At 46.9% G+C, this 22,675-nt stretch overlaps 1 protein-coding gene across 4 annotated transcripts in view; it reads left to right on the top strand.

Moving 5' to 3' along the window:
* LOC101079469 (plasma membrane calcium-transporting ATPase 2-like) overlaps positions 1-22,675 on the top strand; it is a 54,933-nt gene that overhangs the window by 9,688 nt on the left and 22,570 nt on the right. For 2 of the 4 annotated variants that reach the window (XM_029826245.1, XM_029826246.1), the window contains exons 2-7: positions 7,083-7,468; positions 14,123-14,320; positions 14,523-14,780; positions 14,885-15,010; positions 18,209-18,334; positions 19,613-19,648. In XM_029826245.1, the coding sequence (XP_029682105.1) occupies positions 7,273-7,468; positions 14,123-14,320; positions 14,523-14,780; positions 14,885-15,010; positions 18,209-18,334; positions 19,613-19,648 (940 nt within the window). In that variant the 5' untranslated portion in view covers positions 7,083-7,272. The remainder of the gene's footprint in view (positions 1-7,082; positions 7,469-14,122; positions 14,321-14,522; positions 14,781-14,884; positions 15,011-18,208; positions 18,335-19,612; positions 19,649-22,675) is intronic. The other 2 variants (XM_029826247.1, XM_029826248.1) reach the window with 1 other exon arrangement.

Raw genomic sequence — 22,675 nt, 5'->3', positions numbered from 1 at the left:
CACACTGCGTCTCTGTTGCTTTTTTAGGATTAGCCCTGGAATTTTTGGTGTCACATTGTCCACGTGCACAACAGACAGCAGGCTGTAACTTTTGCCCCAACAGCTCTCCAGTCACAAGATGCTGAGGCAACAGTCATCTGAGTTTGGACAATGCTTTATTTCACTGCTGAATCCTGGAACATGGACAACATGTCCTAGCGCACGCCGTCTCTAACGCCGCTCGTTACGGACATATTTGCATGAGTCACTTGAGATGTTTCCGCTGACCTGCGCTGTTCCCTTATGTTTGGTATGGATTTCTCTGCGAGGCACACTGCAACCCACGGTTGGTCAACAGTGAATCAGCATCACTTAGCAACAGCGCCGTCTCTCACGCGGTCTCGTCTCCGTCGATTTCAAACATGAGCCTTCGGCGTGTGATGTTGTCCCACCGACACGCAGTCAGAAGGGGCGGATCATGAAAGATCTGCTCTTTCTGCCTATGCTAGCTTCATCATCCCTGTGGTGATGATGAACAAACTGAATAGTGCTCTTTTACTATTGTTTGTCTTGTTGCAAGGAAGCAGACTTTCGACCCATCAACACAAATGGACGGCGTTCCGAAGGCAGCGGCGTCACGTGGCGTGTTAGCGGCCCGTACGGGGGCTAGCTAGCTCTGATTACTGTGGGTGTGCAGGCTGCTTCTGCATGGACATAAATTAGGCTCTGTTTTGAAAAATGACTGATGATATTGGAGTGACTGTGCCTGGATTTCAACAGTTTGCGGAACAGGAAGCAGATGTCTGGGCCAGTGCTCTCAGTTTAGAGGCCCTGGTAGCGCTTTAATATTGATACAGCACAGGGTTTTGGTTTATATTTCTTTAAATAGGGTAAGCATTTCTGTTACACCCCATTAAGAGCTGTAAAACCAGGATTTGCACGAGTAAATCTAAGACAACAATACAGAGTTATTTGTATTTTTAATGTCATTTTTGTGATTTGGTCTCTGCTCCAAAGCACAATACCCCAAATCTTATGTTTCATAAGAACATCCAATAGCTCCAGGGACACCTTTGCGTATGTGGGTCTGCCGAGTTGTGTGGGTTTTTATTTATAACCACTCCTCATGATTAATTCTGCTGCTTCCGTATCGTATGGCTAACGCCAGCGACTCGGTTTCCCGGCAGCCTTGTTGGCCCGGCTGATGTCATAATATCGACCCCCGCATTTGATAAAGCCTGTAGTAGCTTCACAAACTCTTCCTTTCCTTCTCGTGTTCAGAGAATTGATTTCCAGAAGGGAGAAAACACGCCACATCGTTGATAAACTGGTCATATTTTAGAGATGTTTCACATTAGGAAAAGAGGATCCATAATGAGATCAATCACTCTTTAGGTGGACACCATGTGACGATGTCTATGCTATAGTTTTTCACAAAAAAATCTTCAAATCTTCCAAAAGACATCAAACAAGCCACTTTTTCCATGATATGGTTTTACTTTAATCCTCAGTCCCTCATTCTTAAAGACCTGGAATGCTCTATAGATTCTATAGGCAATCCCAAATGCGATTCATTAGCGAGCGCTAACGACCAGTTTGATTAACATACAGGTGCCATGAACTGTTTCCCGTTTCACTTACGGGTTCGTTACCCTCGGTGCAGCGAAGCGTCACTGCGTGGGGGTCCAAAAATAATCACGTGGAGGACTGAGAAGTGAAAATGAAACATCTCTGTAATTAATGACGCCTATTTGTGGCCAACGCATCGATTGTTGTAGCTTCTCTGAAAGTGAAAACCACGTTATGGCTCTCTTGACCCGGCGTTAGCGTAAGGTTTGAAGACAGTCGGGCTGCTCCCACCTCACTGTAAATATTGAACCTGCTGAATTATCCTCTTACCGTGTTGGTTTATCCCGAGCGTGTGTTTGCCTCTGACTGATTCTCCAACTAGCTGCCAGTCACGACTCTGTCAGTGATCTGTTTTAACCTCTGGTGTGCCGAACAAAACTAATATCGGTTCGATTAGTGACCTAATTACGCTCAATTACCACCTTGATGTGGCCATTTGTGGACGTTCACTGTGCTTGATGGCTATCTAATAGCTCAACGCACGTTCCAGTGTCTTTAGCCCAAGCTAATTAGTTCCAAAATGGCTTTATTAAATCCCAACCATGATGATCTAAAACAGGAGATGACATGTGATGTATGTAGTCATTCATTCATCTCTTAACTAACTGGCTTTGTGGAGATTAGAAGGCATCCCATCAATTGAATCTCAATCTTTTTGTCTGATCGTGGGATGGCAGCTGTGTTTGATAGAGCGCTCTAGGTCCGTTTCCATCGGTAACGGCTCGGTGTCCTCTCGCTAACGCTCTCAGTGAATTAGCGTGTTCTCCAATGGACAGATGGTGATGCACTTCAAAGGAATTTCCGTGACGTAAGAGCTTTCCGCAGTTCCCTGCAATGCTCGGAGGAACCGAGCAGCTATGCGAGCTATGCTGGCTGTGGAATTCAGCTCTCCATTCATTACTGGTCAGAAACTGGTTACTCCTCCCTCAGCACACCGCTAACGGCTAACTCACCGAGGGCGACATCGAACTTGAAGCTCATTCTGAGAAACTGTGCTCCAGCGGAGATAAGTAGGAGGTGAACAAGCTCGATTGTTTGAATGGAGATCCCGGTACCGCGCATGTGGCGGGCTTGCGGTATCTCCAGGAGCGACAGACTCTCCACGCGCTCTTTAAGCTGCTGCCATCTGCTTCAGGGTTTAGGTCACATTGACTGGGAGAGAGCTTCTATCCAGGAACTGTTGCCTCCTCACAAAAACGTACTGTAAACCAATGGCACGCCTTTTAGCGCACGTTAAACGGAAGTGTTGGAGCAGCCCTCGTCTGTTAGCGTTAGTGTTAGAGCTGAAGTATTTCGATAGATTTGGAGTCACGTGGCTCAGAGTGGCAGATCAGGAACAACCTCACATGTCCTGCATCACTTCTCTATGGGAATGGGATTGAAATATAAATCAATTTAGGGAATAATTGAAGCAACTGTGGGGTTGAATCGGCTCCATTAGCATGATGCGTTATTGTGTGCAGTGCCAGTAATCTGCCCCTTCACTTATTTTATCATATTTCCATAATGTTTTCACACAGGAGGAGGCTTGGATACAGTCCTGCTTTCGTCTTCCCACCACGTGCCATCTTTTCCCATGATTCCAACTCGACACATAAAGGAAAACAGGAATTCTTACAATATCTGTGGGGTCCAGATGCTATTATGGTTAGAATCCTGGTTAAAAACCCGCTTGTTTCAGTCACTTTTGCAAGGAAGAAACGCTCGACTGCTCCTGAAAACGTGGCAGCGAGCTGATGAGTGTGCAACCAGTAGCGTGTTTTCCCTCCCGTGCCATCTGTTTGCACGTCTGCGGAGAGCGCGGGAATGCAGTAATGAGAACTTTGATGCTTTGCTGTTGCTATCATCTCTCCTTGATTGGATTTTTGACCCACATACTACCAAGGGTCCGCTTCTACCGGATCCACCACGATACGCCTCAATGCAGGAACCCCTAATGATTGTACATTTTAATGCTTTGTAAATTAATTATATCTAATAGGAAATGGGAAAAAAAAAATTAGCTAAAAAACCTTTCCCGGGATATTGTGACATCCATCCACCTTCTGTTCCAATCAAGTGGAACACTGAGTTTGACAGCGTGCGTATGTCGCTCGTCTTGTATTGGAGGGTTAGCCTTCGGTGAAAGGATCGCTGATTGAGGCGGCAGATTATAGTCTATCATTCCGAATCCAGGGCCTCGGAGAGAGATTAAAGCGAGGTACGCGTGTAGAGATAATCGGGCCCTTTTTGTCCCGATCCCGTTCCTGTCCGAGGAAAGGAAACTCCTGATTATGTTACGTCTTATAAAATAATCCCATAAGATTATCCTGCGTCAAGAAGGTCCCGATGCTCGGACCTGATGGGGGTCGACAGTCGGAAAGCCGATGATTCCGAGTCAGGACCTGGGAATTGTGACATGAACGGAATGCAGCCAATCAGCGAGCTGACTGGGAACACAGAAACAGCTGTAAATGAGTTTAGTTTGGGACTTTTTCCCCCTTAAAGAAGTCCATCATTCCCTCTTCTCGCATGGCCTCTTCCTGTTGTGTTTGGATGGATCTCGTGTGATCACGCGAGATTTCTGGCTCGGAGGACAAGATTCTAGTTCGTGGTGGGACGGAACCAAGGGAACTCAGGGTTTAGGGAGTCCTTATGTGTGGACCCCATCTAAGGTTGGTTCCATATCATGTCAGGGTGCAACCCCCTTGGCTTTGATCATCCCCATGATCTCTGGAAGATCAAAGCCATCACCAAAACTTGATGGAATCTCCCTGGACCGCTAACACTTCCTGAAAAGAGTTCTTTTGCTGACAGGAAGATAATCGAATGCCAGCTGTCACATGACGTCCTCCACTATGTCAGTGGCCCTCGAGGCCGACTGTTGCACACCTGGATCGTGTGAATCAAACTGGGCCCTCGGCTCCGGACGCGTCCATCATCTGGCTCCTCCACCAGCAACACCTCCATCCAGGCTCCCCCTCCAACACTTGGCTTCCCCCAGCAATTATTCATACTCCCAACATCACTAAACCACACTGGGGGTGAGCGGGAAGCCTTTCTGCTTTTCTGTGTTCAAAAACACGCACGGACCTGCCCACAGCCACGTGCACGAGCGTGCTGGGTTGTCGTGTTTGCTGAACTGCCTCTTGCCTTTAGTTAGTGCCGTATCGGGATTTCCTTTTTCCACAAGACACATGACTGCAGGGTGTGGTTTCCTGCATAGTTGGCCTCTCTTTTTCCTCACATAGCCTGTTGTGCTCAGTCTGGCACGCAGTGGCTCCGCCCCTCCCACCCAGCACACACACACACACACCCACACACACACACATTTTCTAAAAGTAGTCTTTCTGTGATTCTAACGAGATTAAATGCAATGATTTGTGCCTTTGTGCGTGCATTCCTGGCCCAATGCAACACGAAGGGTGTGGCGAGCAGCACGCCAACATACTGGATTTGTGGCGTGCGCCGCGGAAGGTGGCGCAGGCTGCCGGTTTAGTATGCAGAGCAGGTGTGTCTGCAGAGGAGCAGGGCACAGAGGAGGGAGAGGAAGGATGAGAGCGGCCAACAGCAGTCACTACTTTCAGATACGGTAACTTATTAGTTCGAATTAGCGCTAGCACGAGGAAACGAATCATCTGATGAACGCCTGCTAATTCCAGCGACTTCTAATTGTACAAGTAGCGCTAACCTTCATTTGTAGCTGCTAAACTAGAGCTGCCCTCAGAAGCGTGTTCCTTAGTCAGGCACCCCGACAGATGCTATAACTGATGCAGTCGAGCGTAATTGAAGTTACTCTTAAGCAAATAACATTTCTCGTCAAGGTCACTCAAGGCTGGGCTGATTAAAAAGGTGATGAACGGCTTCAGCGTTCAGCACAACACTGTGAAGTCGCAGCGGGATCGGCCGCAGCGTGGAGGAAGTGTCGGGGAATAAGTGCGAACAAAAAGAAAACGGATTATCTCCGTATTGTGGCGCCCCAGATATATGGGATAGAGAAACGTTTTATTTCAGTCGGAACCGGCGACGTCTAGACGAGACTCAGGGACGCTCGGGGAGGGGGGGGGGGCGAAGTCCTACAGACCAGGTGGTTCTGATGGAAAGGCATCGGAGTTTGCAGGAATTTGCGGGAGAATTCCGGAGCTCCGAAATGAGCGTTATTTGTTGGTCCTCCTGCTGAGAAGCACCAAGAGGTTACGATTCCGCTCGTCCCGATCGATCGGGATCATAAATGGCGCAGGGATGATGAATCGGATAGACGTCCGTGCGTGCGCTGGTCCACGATGGCGTGCATCCTGGCTGCCACTGTGAAAGGCGCTGACCTCACAATCGGCCGCGTCACCCGCGCACCAACGCCGGGAAGCATCTCGCCGGGATGCTGCGTGCGAGTGCTGGAGGGGGAGAGCGGTGGTCAGTCTTTGATGTGAACTTGAATAATGAGTGTTGATGGGTTGGAATTTCGTCCTTTGGACCAACTCATTTGCTCTCTCGCTCTCCCCTTTGTCTCTTGCTCGCTCGCTCCCTCGCTCGCTCTCTCTCTCTCTCCGGCGCACATTCTTATCATCAGATTTGGGAGGCATTCAAACAAACACGGGTGATTAAGAAAGAAGAATCAAACCTTCGGCCCGATGCCATTTTAGCATTTGAAACCTCACAGCGAGAAATGATGCTTGGATAAAAACTACGCTAGCACAAATACGGGCCGAGATTGGCACCGAACGAGCCCAGTTGGCAACGTACGGTGCAGAATCATATATGAAGACAGTAAAACAGAGACATTTGTGAAGTCTGATTGGCTACTTTGAGCTCTAATTGTTGCTTTCCCTGCCTTCCACGTGGTTTCCACGCTTATTTTATGAAGGTCTCTGGTGCGGGGACGTCAACAATTGATGTAGCTTTGTGACATTTTCACGCTATCCAAGCATCTAACGAGCGACGGCGTGACTTTAAACATGCAGCGGTCTGGTACACGGTGACTCGGCATTTTCCTGAAGCCCAACGTGTAATTACAGAGCATCAGACGGTAACTGCTGTGGTTATAAGCATAAAGGATGACGGTGATGTTGGTTGAATCAATGGTGGCACGGTCAGATTTGATTAGCTAGGTTGGTTTCTCATTTTGGAAGAGGTTTCCTCAAACTCAACTGAACTTCAGGCAGCATTTTCTTATCGGCACTATTGTTTTATTGCGCTCTACTCTGGTTTTATTACAGACTGAATGGTTAAAGGTTTCTGTTTTACTGAACTTGAGATTGGAATGGAAATTGATTACAGTGATTTGGACACCCCAGTCCAGGGTGTTTCATGGAGCAGCTGAATACATTTGTCATAAAGTTCTGTGTTCTGGAAACTCAGATCAGATAAGAATCCACCTAATTCCTTAGGTCAGAGCCATAATTAGGCCCGTTTGCTGCTGCTTATGTGATGTTGTGTGTGATTTCTAGTTGGATCCTGGGCGCTAAAATCTGTTTTCCCTGTTTCTGTTCACGCTACAGGAGCAAGAAAATGTCAATTTCCACCTTTGAATGGTAATCTCTGAGGAGCATGCTGACCCCGAGCAGGAGTTAACCTGCCATTTCACCCACTTTCGCCTGTGAGAGCTGAACTACCCGCGTTTCCTCTAAACCACGACTGCGACACTTATATAGTAGGAGAAGCAGCAGTTGCCAACCTTTCAACGCTACCATGGCCAACAATATGGGAGAGCACCCTCCTGGGAATTCGGTTGCAGAGGGCAACCACGACGGGGAGTTTGGGGTGACCCTGTTGGAACTGAGGGACTTGATGGAGCTGCGCAGCGCGGAGGCCGTCAACAAGATTCAGGACACCCACGGAGACGTGCAGGCCATCTGCCGCCGACTGAAAACATCTCCGATAGAAGGTAAGAGTGTTTCTGCATATCCAACACTGCAGGAAAACCTCCTGAATTGATGTTTGCCAACGGGCCAGATGTTTGAACGCTAGCTGGCTGGCTGTGAACGTCTAATGGCGATGAACTGAATACAAATAAATGTGAATTTCTTTCTGTATTTCCACAGTTTAAAAAGCAGCGAAGTGTCATTTTGGAAATGTGCCGAGGAAATAAATTCAGAGCGGTTGTTGCTTGAACGCTACCTCGACCGCCGGCGCTCAGTTTAGCTCACCAGGCCCGGAATTTTGCTTCGTTTGGCGATTGCGATCGGGAGACGTGTTGTCGAGCGGGTAATTATGGCACAACCTTTCCAGGCGTTTGCTTTATCTGTCCATCATCAAATTTGTTGGCAAGCTCGCCTGCGCAGCCGTCAGGGCGTCGTGCTGACTAGCTAACTAGCTTTAGATAGGCTAACTAGCTTTAGATAGGCTAACTAGCTTTAGTCTGTCGGTCGCCTGTAAACATGAGCATTTATTTCTGCCTCCATGAGGCTTCCAAAGCCTTCCAATCTCCTCTTTACCACTTTAGAATTTCAATTCAAATGCTCCATTTCCCTGCGATCAGTTAACCTGATGGAGGAACGAAAAACGTTTTTAAAGTTTTAAACCGACTCCTTTTGTGCTACAAAGGAGCATTTTTTTGACAGCCAAGATCAATCAGGGTTGGCTAAGATTATGTTTGCTGCAAAGACACAGTTGAAGTGGCACATTTGTTATCAGCACCATGTGTCATGACAGATTGGGGCGCTGCTTAGTGCTATCGCCATAACAACACTTGAAGGATGGTAGCTTGTTCCAGAAAACATGTAATATCAGCAGACGCAGAAGTCTTTGACCCTCCAAAACACGATCATTTATTGTCAATTATATCCTGTCTAACACAAAATATTACTTAAATATTGTAAAAAGTTCTTTTTAATCGTACCCACAGTCATGAGGGGGGCGCGTCTGATCGGTGGACGCTGGTGTCTGGGTTTAGTGGGGCTCACCTGCGTTCCGAACAGACTTTCAAGTTTAACGTTTTAAAACCAGCTCTGTTTAATGTTGCCCGAGCCTTTGCAGCAGGAGGAGACATGTCGGCAGAAAAGCAACATCCATTACTAACTAGAATTCAACCTTAACCAGGCCGAGGCGTTTACTGACACCTGTTACCGACAGTAAAACCTGACGTTTGGTTTTATTATTGTAATCAAGTTATACGACTAAAGCTCGTTCTCACGCTAATGCCTTTAGGCTTCAGTCAACCATAGTGCCGATCACCCGAATGCACCTAACATGCTAGTGCATTATGGGAAATAGAGGATTGAGGGGGGTGTGGTCACAACAGTAACGATCTGTCGTTGCGTGGTTGGCATCGGTCTTGGTGGGTCCGTCCCAGTGAAAATAGGAATCCAGGTAAAGTGAATCATTTCTTGAGTAGAGCACATGACTGTTCTCTGATTACTAAATGGAAGAGAGTAATGATCTATGGAGCCATTAGGGGAACAGGCTGGAACTAATTTCAATCCTGGAATGGACCAATGCACATAAACACAATCTCTCCCAGCCCCCATCTTCATCTCTACTTCTATCTGGATCTATCGATCGTTCAATCTGTCTCATTTTCTGTCACGCACACGCGCGCACACACACACACGCACACACAGGGATTAAAGATGAGAGAGAGAAAAGACACAATGTCGGCCATTTTCTGGCTGCGAAAAAAAATCTAATTGCTCATCGCCCTGGTGTGTGTGTGTGTGAGGGTGAAGTGTGTGTGAAGTGTGTGTGTGGGAAGGTCAGCATTCAATATCTTAAACACTAAAGGGGCTCTCAGTTCTGAGTTGAGTTCACATTTCAAAGCCCCATCACATCCTCTGACATCCTCCCTTTTGTTGCTTTTTCCATGTTGTGTTTTTTTATTTAGTTCTTTATTTTTGTCCTATAATGCCACTGCGCAGGCCCATCATTAAATGAGCCATTTAGTCAAAAGTGAAAGCGTTTACAGGAGTCGACCCTGCAGCATCCCAGGCAGGAGAGGATGAAATGATTCCCGTTCTTCCTTCTGCCTCCTCTCTTTAGCCGTTGCCCTCTCCCCCTGTTCTGGGCACCCTCCTCTCGTGCACCAGCTAACTTCATGTCCTCTCTCACCACGTGTGTGTATCCCCTCTTTGCTCTTCCTCAGCAGCGGCAGCAGCAGCGTCCCTCTGATATATCCTCAGTAAATATCCAAAGCTTCTCACACCGGCCTCCCTGGCTTTATCTCTTAAACATCTAACGTGTGCCGTCCCTCTGATGAACTCCTTTCTGATCCTGTCCATTCGCCATTCCGTTCTTTCAAAGAGCACCTTAACATTTTCATCTCTCCGAGCTCCAGCTCTGCGTTCTATCTGTTCCCGGGTGCCACCAGGACGTCGCCAGGCTCGCACACCTTGACCTTATTTGGCAAATGATGCCTGTAGCTACTGCTGTCATGTGACAGAACACGGCACATGGACCATATTTGTACAGTGGAAATGGAGAGAACAGAGCGGCCATTTGATCTTTAGTCGACACGTGACAATTACAGGCCAAGACGATTTTAAATGCTGCGTCATCCGAGCGTTCATTTATATACGAGGACCTCTACACTGCAGGGAAAAAGGAACACGCTGTTCCTTATTGATGGACGGACTATACATGATTCAGGGCAACCTCATCCTTCATCTTTTCCTATCCCTCTTTCCCCTCTCCCACCTTCTTTGCCCCTCTCTCTCTCCCTCATCCCGTCTCCTTTCTCTCCTCCTCTCTCTCCCTCCTATTTTCCTCTCTCTCTCATCCTCTGACTCTTATGCCAAACGCCCAAACAGACCAAAAACAACTTGTTGTATACACACTGTACATTTTAAATATATGGCGATTGATTCCTTTTATGGTTAGTATAAATCCAACAAAGATGAAAATCTTCAAATGTGTTCGACGCTGAACTGCTGCCAGAGGAGAGAAAGTATCGCCTGGTTGGGGCTCGTCTCACGTGGAGGATCCCGTCAAATAGCAACACGGGATGAGTTTGGCAGCTTTTGCCCTTCAGAGCTGCCAAACCACAGGCATCTTCACAGCATCATGGATGCAGACCAGGGTGAGAGCGTCATGTGTGTGTGCAGCGGGAACACCAAATAGTTGTGAAGCTTTCACAGCAACACTGGTGATAGTGAGTCAACTGGGATTCATAGAAAAGGGTCATCCATAACGACCGTGTTTTCTGGAGTATATGTCGCTCGGGAGTTTAAGTCGCACTAGCCAAAAAATGCATATTAAAGAAGAAAAATAGATATATAAGTCGCACTGGACAATAAGTCGCATTTTGGGGGAAAATTTATTTGATTAAATCCGAGACTAAGAACATACATTTCATCTTGAAAAGCAATTAGCATGGATTAGCAATAGCGTTACGGTATGCTAACATAATAAATTCAGCTACATGACCCACAACGAACTGAGTACTTGTCTGCTTTGTTAACGTAAGATATTAACAGTTATTCAGATAACTATAGCATAAAGAACATCCGAGCAAGTTTACTAAACAATCAAGTCTAACTCCATAGACGAAGCACCGCTTCTTCTGCGTCACTAAAGGAACTCGTTCCTCAGTACACGCGCCTAGAGCGCCCCCTTGTGGTTGTCAGTGAAAATAACGAACATGTGAAATTCTGTAATAATGTATTTATTTAAGTCGCTCCGGAGTACAAGTCGCACCCCCTGACAAACTATGAAAAAAAGTGCCCCTTATAGTCCGGAAAATACGGTATATGCATTATCAGAGGGATGATTTAAGCGTTCCCCAACCCTCAGATTGGGGTACACTCGCAGCAACAGAGCTTGAAGTTATTGAATATGAAACAGTGTTCCTCTTTTCCTCCCTTAATGAGGAGTAAGAGACGGCACTAGTCTTCCTATGGTTGTTGGGTAGTGGCACAAAAACTCAAGTTCTAATAAAGGGCAGCAATCACACAAATGAGGCAAGCTTCCAAAAATATTACTCACAAATGTGATTGAACCAAAGATACTTAAAATAGGGGGGAAACACAACTAAATTTGGAGAAACCTCTGACACAAAGACTAAAAAAACCTACTAATAGACACATTATACATTATACACGAGGGAACATTTAAAGATGGAGGCCACGAAAGAAAGAGATTTCAATCGTTTGACCGTAAAACAGCAGAAACTAAGTGTTTTTTTTTAGGGGAAAACTACTGAGCGGCTCCACCTGTGACGTCCGCTGTAGCGCTGGAGGTCAGGAGGCCTCTTCAAGGACGGGGGGGTTGCAGACGTATCACTGCGGCTGCCATTCATCGTCTCCCTAATATTTAAATAAATGTGAAGCCTTCAAGCTGGTGTATATTTAGTCCATTTATTTGAACATGGGATTCAAAAGACCTTCATAGATGAACAAAAGTGAGCCTAAAAATAAATAGCTATATTCAGAAAAATGCTAAGTAGCTGCACATTCTGTCACTGCTCCACAGAGGAGACAGGAGACGCTTTTTCTGTCGCTTCCATATTACTTTATATAAAACAATCAGTCTCTTCAGACAAAAATCTAAAAGTAGCAACGGTGACATGGATGTAAATGTTTCATCTGCTAGATATTCTTTGTTGTACCAATGCTGCTCAGCTCTTACTCTTACTATCCTTTGTTGAGCCGGTCTATTTCCCTTTTAATTTGGCTACACTGGGATGGAGCATGTACTTGTGGGGGGAGCAGCAGAGCTGAGGATGTGGGTTGTGCCCAAGTCTCTGCCTGCATCAAACTGCTTGTTCTGCCATTGACTTGTTGGGGCCATTGGATGCTGCAAGTCAGGAGAAACAGAACATACTGGCAGTTCAGTCACATGTGGAAGAAGCACAACAGCCACGACAGCCTGGCGCCCAGCACCGAGCTTGTCACGAGCCTGATCGTCCCCCCCCAACCCTGCACGGACCCCCCTCCCCCAACCCTGAATCACAAGTGCTCATTGGGGTTGAAGTCAGGCCCGCTTCAGGAGTTCAGGAGCAGGTTCTAGAGATATGAGATTGTCTCCGGGAGCCTCGTTTTACCAGGGAGGGGGATACCGACCCACACCGTCGCACTGGAAATCCCGCTCCTCTGTCGGCGCCATGGCCAGCATTGTTCTCCACGTCCAACTGCGTCGGCAGAAACGGGTCTCATTGCAGAACATAAATTTCCAATGAGGCACCAGACTGCACCTGGGGGGTACGTGGTTCGACCCGGAGAGAGAGGAGGTAGAGATTGAAATGGTGGCGCCCACATACTGGATTACACGGGGCCACATTCCTGACAAATACGGCACCGTTAAAAAGGGAATTGAAATGTTTTGCACAGAGTTTTGAACCAAAGTGCACTGTCATGGCCCCTCCTCCTCCTCCTCCTCCTGCCCCTCCTGTTTGCCCCTCCTGTCGCTGGACTCTCCTCGACGTCACAGGTGCAGACATCCAGAAGTGGACGGTACTGGATGTACTCGGGGTGAATCTCCTCCACCCTGGGGCCCTGCAAACTTGTTTAATTCCCTCTGGCCACTCTGCCCCACCCCAGAGTCTTTTGGCCCCTGGTGCCTCTCTGGGATATGTGGAACGGGGCCCAGTAGAATTGTCCTCCCATCACCCAACTGGTTCTCCAGCGAAGGTCAGCAGCTCCCTACCGCTACACGCCTCGCAGGGTTGGCAAGGATGTCGCCGGCTCCGAGTCTTCACGCCCTCCTCCTGAAAGATGTCAACACCTATATTTTTAGCTACGCCGCCTTGGTTTTTGAACGCCATGGCGGGGGCAGCGGCGCCGCACGCACCAACTTTCTTCCTGTGAATTGCCGATACATCGGTTAGATTCTTATTCCAACTTTTTTTTTGTCAATGGTCTTTTTATGAACTTTTGCGTCCAAAGTACTTTTGACTGTCTTGTGCGTCAAGATATTTTTTGGGGTTTTAGTATATTTTCAGATTAGAGGTTGAAGTTAATTCTACACAGGTTGTGAGCTCAAACACCTTAAAATCTTCCTTTCTCCTGCACTTTTACATAAGGAACAAAATGACTAATGAAACGCGAGTGTTCCTGCTCTGCCTTCCCTCTTTTTATTCTTTTTATTTGGACAATAAACAAGCATTACTGTGGATATGAGTCACTGCTGGAGAAAGACCTACAGCCCTGAAATCATTAACTCTTCAGATCTCTGTGCCGAAGGGGATAGAAACACCACCACGCTTCAGTACATACTGTATTTCATTTTATTTATCACGTCCACCTACATAGTCCACTTGAACCCTTACATCAGGAGCACAATTGTCTCCTGTCATGATTGATTCTTCTGTCACCCACGGGGCTCATTTTCTCTGAAAACTTCTCATCATATTGTAAACTTCCAGTCGACTACCGGAACTCTTTCCAAAAGTACGTAATGTGTTATTATTTGAATTTAAATTGCAGTCTTTTTTGGCACTCGGTGTGGTCATATGGTTATGCAAGACGTTGCATTTTTTTGTGTGGCGTCACACACAAAGTTCTGTTTTCGATTAATTTGCCTCTATTTCCTCTTCAGTGTTTGTTTATGTTGCAATTGCTCTTTATTGATCTGAGCTTTGTGTTGTGTGTGTGTGTGTGTGTGTGTGTAGGACTTTCGGGCAACCCATTTGATTTGGAGAATCGTCATAAAGCATTCGGACAAAACTTCATTCCCCCCAAGAAGGCCAAGACCTTCCTGCAGCTGGTGTGGGAGGCCCTGCAGGATGTCACGCTCATCATCCTGGAAGTTGCTGCCATCATTTCCCTGGGCCTCTCCTTTTACCACCCCCCAGGGGGCGACAGTGAAGGTCGGTGCATCCAATGGTCTCTCACTCAATATGATACTTTACATCATTAAAGTGCAAAATCTTGGGTGTTGTATGAACTAAAACTTCTGAGAAGATCAATGGCAGCAACTAGTTTTAAATGTACAAAAACACCTTCAGCTGCCCCGAGGATTAAAGATCTTGGTTTGAGGTTCTGATGCGGTGCGTTGTTGCTGTTTTGCAGCGTGCGGCCAGGTCGCGGGCGGCGTGGAAGATGAGGGAGAAGCTCAGGCTGGATGGATCGAAGGTGCTGCCATTTTGTTCTCGGTCATCATCGTGGTCTTGGTCACGGCCTTCAACGACTGGTCCAAGGAGAAGCAGTTCCGTGGGCTTCAGAGTCGTATTGAGCAAGAGCAGAAGTTCACCGTTATCCGGAAAGGCCAGGTGATCCAGATCCCCGTGGCTGAAATCGTGGTGGGAGACATCGCTCAAATCAAATACGGTAAACAAAGCAGTCAAATAATCAACAGTTTATTAGCGTTTACTGTTTATTTTTAATAATGAGATTTACAATCGGATGGAAATGTGTTCCAACTATTCCTGCAGGAGACTTGCTTCCTACTGATGGCATTCTGATCCAAGGGAATGACCTGAAGATCGATGAGAGTTCTCTGACCGGTGAGTCGGATCAGGTCCGGAAGTCTTTGGAGAAAGACCCGATGCTGCTGTCTGGTGAGTCCCCTTGTTGGTTTTTTAAGTGTTCCACACTGCCCACAGAACACCCTGATGTGTGTGTGTGTCTGTGTGATTAGTGGTTATATTTTAACAATTTGTATGTTTTTGGATCATTTTGGCCAGTTTCTTTGTATTTCTGTGACATTCCAGAGCACTTGGAAGGTTGTCAGATATGTGAAAATCTGTTCTGTCAATAATGGAAAAGCAAAAGCTGTTTTTCTTTGGGGGGGGGGGTTATCATTGCATCTACATAAGTCTTTGGCCTCTGCTGTGACAGTTGGACTTTAGCTTTTGCTCCTTCAACTCCTGTTGATTATCCATGAGACTGGAGCCAACCTTGGCCAGATTAAGCTGATCGGACCTGATTGGTCAAGATGCACCCCGGAAGGTTTGGGCACCTCTGCTCGTGTTTTCACGTGAAGATGAACTTATCTCCAAGCACGGGGGTTCGAGGCCCTCTGTTCAAGGCCGTTCGGCCTCTGGACCACCGGAGCCGGACCTTGGTCCGCATTGCCGGCACCAAGTCAGACCTGTTTCTGGTGCACGTTGTCCTCTCTCACCGGTTCTCTTCATAATCTCTAAGGACAGAATTTCTAGGCGTAGCCAGAGGAAGTCCAGTTCGGGTACCACAGAATTTCACCTCTGCTTTGTGCAGATGATGTCCTGCTGATGTCCTCATCAAACCAGGACCTCCAGCATGTACCGGGTCAGTTTGCAGCCCAGTGCAAAGCAGCAGGGATAAGAATGAGCACCTCTGAATCTGAGGCCATGGTTCTCGACCGGTAAAGGGTGGTTTGCCCTCTCCAGGTTGGTGGAGGAGTTCAGGAATCTCGGGGTCTTGTTCCCGGTGAGGGGAGGAGGGAGTCGGAGTACCGGACCGTCATGGTGGAGAGAACTTAGTGGCAAGGCAAAGCTCTTGGTTTAGCGGCCAGGCTAAGCTCCTACTCTCACCTACGGTCAGGAACTTTGGATAATGATCGAAAGGACACGATCACGGACACAAGCAGCTGCAGGGTGTCTGGGCGCTCCCTTATGGAGGGAGAGAAGCCCAGTCCCTCAGTAGGAGGAGCTCAGAATAGAGCCATTGCTCCTTCGAGTTGAGAATCAAATGAGGTGGCTAAGTCATCTGCTTTGGATGTCCCCTGGACACCTCTCTAGGGAGGTGTTCCAGGCATGGCCCACCGGGAGGAGGCCCTGAGGCAGACCCAGGACACGCTAGAGAGACTGTCTCTTGGCTGGCCTGGGAGCACCTCGGAATACTCCCAGAAGAGCTGGAGGAAGCGCCTGGGGAGAGGGAAGTCTGGGATCTCTGCGCCCCAATTCCAGATGAAGCGGAAGAAGACGAGACAATAACAGAAAATGAAAAGGGCCGGCGTTAAAGCGTGGCCACCCTAAAACCTTTGTCCCTGCTAGCACCACCTGTAGCAAGTGTGACTGCTTGTCAGGAGGCTTTTACTTCCATTCTTCCTTACACAAGTCGTCCGGTTCTTGAGGTGGCTCTTTGTGGATTTGAAAGCGTTTGAGTTCATCATCCATTTGTAGAAGCGTCCTCTTTTCAACTTCAGCTCTTTTAACAATGCTCCTCTGTTTGCTTCTGGAATTTCTCTTCAATTTAATGAATCCACTCATTCATGTCCCGGGGAAATGGGCCGCATGACCAAAGTATAATGGATCCACCCTCTTGCTCTTTTCATGACGTTCTCTGTCCTTTGTGCTCCAAACCTACCTTCGCTCATTGCGGCCGAACAATTCTATTTTGAACCTCACTGATTTCCAGGGTCAGGATTTGGCTCATCTAGATGTTCTTTAATAAAATGTTGTGGTGCTGGAGGGGCTTTCTTCCGATGCATCTTCCCTGAAGGTGTCTCTGAACCACAACCCCCGAGTCCGCAGGATCTTCCTGGAGGCCTCTGACAGCTTCTGACTTGTTTTCCTAGCAACTTTCTACCGGTCCCTCGAGGCCTTTTCTTGACCTCCCGTGGTTCATGTTAACGGCCATTTCGTAATTACTTTGTCAACTGTGGAAACCCTGAAAACACTTGGCTATCTTGTAACAGCCTTCTCCCGCTTTGTGGCCATCAATCATTCCCAGAGTGCTAAGCAACAGTTTAGAGGAATCTGCGGCCGCTGGAAAAGATGAGAGAAGTCCTTATGAAGCTTTGAAAGTAGCATCGTCTGACCTTTCTTAATGGTGACTGTTAACCAGCCATGACCCTTACAGGCTAATTAGTCTGATCGTTTGGTCAAAGCCAGCTGAGAGCTCAGACCTCCTGGGGTTCCCATTCATTTGCAGTGTGCTCTTTTTCCTTGTTTTACTCTAAAGTTCTACAAAAGCGAAAACAATTATGCCTTTTGGAGCTCATTTCATCTTCCACCTGCTTAACTGACATTTTTACAGGGGTGCCCAAACATGTGCACACATCGGTCTCAGCCTCAAATGCATATCAGAACCAAGGCAGGAGATCACAAGTGGCTCCAGAGCCCAGGAACAGGGTTGAGCTGGGGAAGGAGCTGCACCAAAGGTTCCCAAGAGCACAGTGACCTCCGTCACTCGGAGCAAAGCGGGCACCAGTGAAGTTTCTTGGCGTCCGCATCGTGTTGGATGTTTTTCCGTGCAGACTGGTCAGGCTTGAGGGAAATGAGAGCTACTCTTAATGAGAGCCTCATCTGGAGTGCTCAGGACTCTAGATGAGGCCTGAGCACTCCAGATGAGAGCCTCAGGACGTCAGGCTGAGCCCAAAATCCACCCTCCAGGCAAAGCATCACAGCCAAGAAGGCTGAGGGCCGGAACTGCTACCAGATACGCATTGACTAAGCCTTTATTAACGACCCCAATACTTATGGCAATGCAGTACTTTAGATTAGCTTTTAAAAAAAAAAAAAAAAAGTGAATTAGCTAATATCTTTAAGATGGATTAGTTTTTTCTTCCATTTTTTTCAACATAAAATGTGTGTACGTGTGTTTTTAATTTTGTCTTTATCGGCTCTAATTCAATTTTAGAATTAATTTAACATAAAAGATCATAAATCGCCATTTAATTCCCCCACACTTGTTTACATGGTCAATTTTGGAGTTATCACATGGTGAAAAAAACAGATATATTATAAAGAATTGTGCTTATGCTTAATGTGCAATGAATACCTGACTCAGGAGGTAGAAAAAACCAAAGCAGCAGATTGTTCTGGCCCTTACAGGAACCCACGTGATGGAGGGATCAGGCAGGATGGTGGTGTCGGCTGTGGGCCTCAATTCTCAAACTGGGATCATCTTCACTCTGCTGGGTGCCAGTGAAAACGATGAAGAGAAGAAGGTCAAGAAAGGTAAAACTCTAGAAACGCCTGCCGGGAGGTTAAAAGCCCCACAAACGCACGTTTTCTGACGTTTTTATGACTAGTTTTGATAAGGTCTGTGTCGATTTGACGTAACCTCCTGTTCTTTAAGCTGACTCCGTCCACAGGTAGTTCAGCAGGTCAAGCTGAGCTGCAAAAGTCTAATTGTTTGAAAGGTCTATACATATTTCAACGTTTGTGAGTCTTAATCTCATCAGTAGAAGTAAGAATACAGTTAAAGTTCTTTATTGTGTCGTCCCAGAAGAACATTTGTTACCACAAAATAATTAATATTTCCACGTCCGCCTGAAAAGGAACACAATAATCTACTAAACTAAAAATAAGGGATGGCGGAGATTCTGTTCATGCCTAAGTTATTCATTAAAGTTTATGTATAGTTTTCAGGAGTTGAGCTAAAATGCCAAAGTCCAGACGAGCTTTGTACAGTCACAGAGCAGTTTGTTGTAAACCAACAGGCTTCTGCAGGTCTATATTGCTTGTGATTTGCTTGTGATCATGCTAACCCCTTTTACACATTTTATTTTGTTTTCAAATTTGTGTCTGATCATTTGTTTTAGTGGCTGAAGTTTGATTTTGTCAGGCATTCATTGTGATTTGGCTGAATGAACTAGTTCAATGGACAGAGATGCACATTTATACTTGGGCTAACAAGTCTGGCATGAGATTTTTCTTCCCCTCCATCCAGTAAAACGAAATCATTCAGCTCGTCATGTAATTCCCCGCCTTCCACTCGGGCTCTCAAATAAGCCATTTAGCCCTTTTTTCGTTTTGCACATGTTTGCAGCCTCATCTTTCGTCTGATGGAGATTTTATTTTGGCTTCAGACCGAGTTAAAATGTGCTCATAATCATGCTAAAATCTACCCCCGTGAATGAAGAAAAAGATCCACTCACACTTTGACATGACATCTTACTGACGTGGCAATTTAAAGGAAACTAGCTGATCGCTGGCACACAATCCCTAATGTCCAAAGATTGAAGTTGCATTTTAGTTCAGTCCTTTTCTAGCGAGCTCTAAGTAGGTTTTGTCCCCTTTGCTCTGAATTGCCGTGGACGTTGGCTCTCTGCCACAGGGAATTTGTGCATCTCTCTCCTACGATACGTCCATTCCTGCCCACGGTACTCACAGAACACGCATACACTTTGTGGGTCGCTATTAGTTTGAACTTTGTGCTCACCCTCGGTTTCAGTTGATCATAACTTTTTTCTTTGAGCCATCTTATTCCACCCTCTCTCTTTGTCTGAACAGGTAAAAAACAAGGACCCCCTGAAAATCGCAACAAAGGTAACCCCTCCATCCAGCCATTCATCTACTGTTGCTCTCTGTCCCTCCATCTTCCCTGTGATTCACCGGCTCCTTAAACTCCACCCTGCTGCTATATCAAGAGGGTGATATTCTCCTGTCTTGCTTTGTCTGCAACAGGGTGCAACTCTCAACATTTCAAGTCTTGAACAGCCAACCGGGTTTTGTAACTTGTCGCGCGATCATGGGAACACGGCTGTGCCTTATTCCAAGCTGGCGACACCAAAAAGGTTTAACAGTTTTTTGGAAACGGGATTTCAGACAGGATAGTCATCAGGCCTCGACAGAGTGGAGTCGCCTCACCTTTGGACTGGTGGACAGCGAAGCTCCGTGTCCCTCAAACCCCTGGAGACACCCAGCCTGAGTAAGGACATGTTGAAGGTGGAGGATCCCGAAAGCTTTAGGCAGGCTGGATAAGGTTTAAGAGGCTATATGTATCAAGGGATTAGGGAGATAACTGATTTTTGTTCTTGTTAACTGGGAGCTGGTTCCACAGCAGGGGGTCCTGATGGGTGAGAAGCTTGACCCAGCATTATTCCGAATGTCTAGCAGACTGTTGGGATGGTTATGGTGCCATTAGCTCCCCCCAGCTGTGATGGAGTTTGGCCTCTGAGGACCTGGTAGGTGAGGAGAAGGATTTTGAGGTTTATTCTGGACTTGATGGGCAGTCTATGACGAGAAGCCAGTATGGTCTCCCGCTTCCATGCCTGCCACATTGCTGTGCTACAAGTGGCAGGTTTGTTCTACGAGCCTAAAGCCGACAGAACAAACAGAACATTTGTTTACCTTCCCCAGCGGGAGTTCACTAGGGTCTAGTCACAGCAGCCTCCCCTACTGATGGTAAAACTAGGACCGGAACTGCCGTGTCGTCACACTGCCATTATAGAAGGACGCAAGAAGATAGCAAAGAAAGTGAGGGCAACTAGGGCTAGCTGTTTAAAAAGGGCGGGCAGGGGGTGGCGCTGCACCGTTGATGAGCCAGTCAGGGTCTGACGTGTGTCTGCGCCACCTGTGCGTATCTGAAAGTACCAGACTGCAGCCCCAAAGTAAGACCCGGTACTTTCCCTTAGTGGAAACGCACAAAAACAGCCAGTGGAAACGGACTATAGAACATGGATACATTTTAAAATAATGCAGCAGCTATTTGAATGGAAATCCCAAAGCAATATGCCAGACAAGCCTTATTATTGATCGCTAAATGGACATTAGCGCTTTTTAACCTTGCGGCGTCCTTGGCTGCTGCTGCTGATGATGATGATGCTGATGCTGCTGATGCATCTGTGCCTTCGTAGCTTTGATGACTGTGTTTGTGTTAATGATGTCATTGCTTATATCTCCAAACACGAGCAGCCAACTGTCTCCTTTGTCCCATGTGATCCCACACGTGTCCAACTTCCTCTGCAAGCTGTCAAAACACACACGGGCGCTCGCGCACGCGCTCACACTCCTCCCATCCTCCCATGGCTGCAGCATCTGCTGCAGACAGGATGTTTCCTGATATACACTGAAATAAATACACACCTTTCACAGAACTGCAGCGAAATATTAACCATCCACGGTGCCCAGCCTCACCCAGCAGTTTACTTCACGCTGACTCTTCATTTAAAGCTGGAAAAGTTTTTTTTCTATTCCTATTTTTTGCGAGATTTCCATCACACGGTTGCCATTACATTTTGATCCGCTGGGAAAAAAAAGATCCAAAGTTCAAAATGAGCCCCATTGTTTCGATTTGATAGCCCTAGCATTCGTTTTTGCTGACACCCGGAATCATCCAAAGATAGCGGCCGTGTCCTGGCTGAAGCAAGGCTGCCACTGAGTGAGAGTTGCACCCTTGCAATATTACTGGCCTGTGTTCTGTTAGCTCTTCTCTTTTTATCCTCACTTTTTTGTCCCCTCTCAGTTCTCACAGTTGCCTTTGCAGGGTGTTGCTCAGGACGTCATATTGTCTTGTACTCACTGTTTGATTCTCTCCGACTCGCTATTATTTTTGTGTGTTGCTAAAGTCTCCTGCAGCCTCCACAGCTCTGAAGCCTGCTCCCCCTCTTGTCTTTGTTGTGGTTCTGCATCGCTGTTGTATTTTGATTTGGTTTCATTTTGATTTCTGGGGCGATTGTTTCCGTTTTTCTTCTTTCCGTCAACTTTGCTGTTTTCTTGATTGTCAGACGCCCCGTGCCTGCCGTGCGCTCTCGTTGGTCAGAACTGTTAGTAGTTCTGTGATTGGTTAGTGGGTCCAAGTCTTGTTTGTGTGCAGTTGTGTCACTTACCTCTGTGTTGTGGTTCGTCTTCATATTGGACCATGTGCAAAAAGCCCAACAGCTTCCTGGTTTCACACAGACTCCCTCTATGTCATATTGAGGCCATGCTGTAATAACTGCCCTCGGGTGGTAATTAAGTCTTACTTCTACATGTGGAGCACACGTTGAACCTAAAGTAACAAACACAAACAAAGAAGCCTCACGTAAGAAAGCTTCGCTAATCCAAAAGTTTTTCCTTATTTTTACTCTGACCTGCGATCCCGTCGGCTGACGACCGTTGGTTTAGAGTAATCTGTCGAAGAACTAGATCCTAAGAACTAAATCTACTGGTAAGTATCGCAAAGGCAGCTCAGAGCAGCCCTCCAGTGCACCACACAATTTACTCTTGTTTTGGATGACATTAGCGCTTTAATATAAGAAGACAGAACTATACAGCAGGGGTGCCTCAATCCAGTCCTCGACCCGGGTTTCTGTCCTGCCGGGCCATGGCCCTTGAGGACTGGACCTGGGCCCCCCTTCTCTCCAGTAAAGAGTTTATTTTAAATAATCAGCCAAACTCGTAGCCCGGTTAAAAAAAGCCTTTCCGTGAGTCTTGGACGGCTAAATGGTTGTCCTTCCCCTCACGGTTTAGCTAACATTCCCGTGAAAAGAAGCGGGGCTTTGACGTCATTTTGAACGTATGCAGTAGAGCAGGGGTGGGCAAATCCAGTCCTCGAGGGCCGGATCCAAGCCGGACATTCCGTCCTACAGGTAA

The sequence above is a fragment of the Takifugu rubripes genome, chromosome 19 (genome assembly GCF_901000725.2).
Source record: "Takifugu rubripes chromosome 19, fTakRub1.2, whole genome shotgun sequence".
NCBI classification, from domain to species: Eukaryota; Metazoa; Chordata; class Actinopteri; order Tetraodontiformes; family Tetraodontidae; genus Takifugu; species Takifugu rubripes.
Note: the sequence above shows the minus strand (reverse complement) of the source record. Positions and strands in the feature narration are given on the sequence as shown.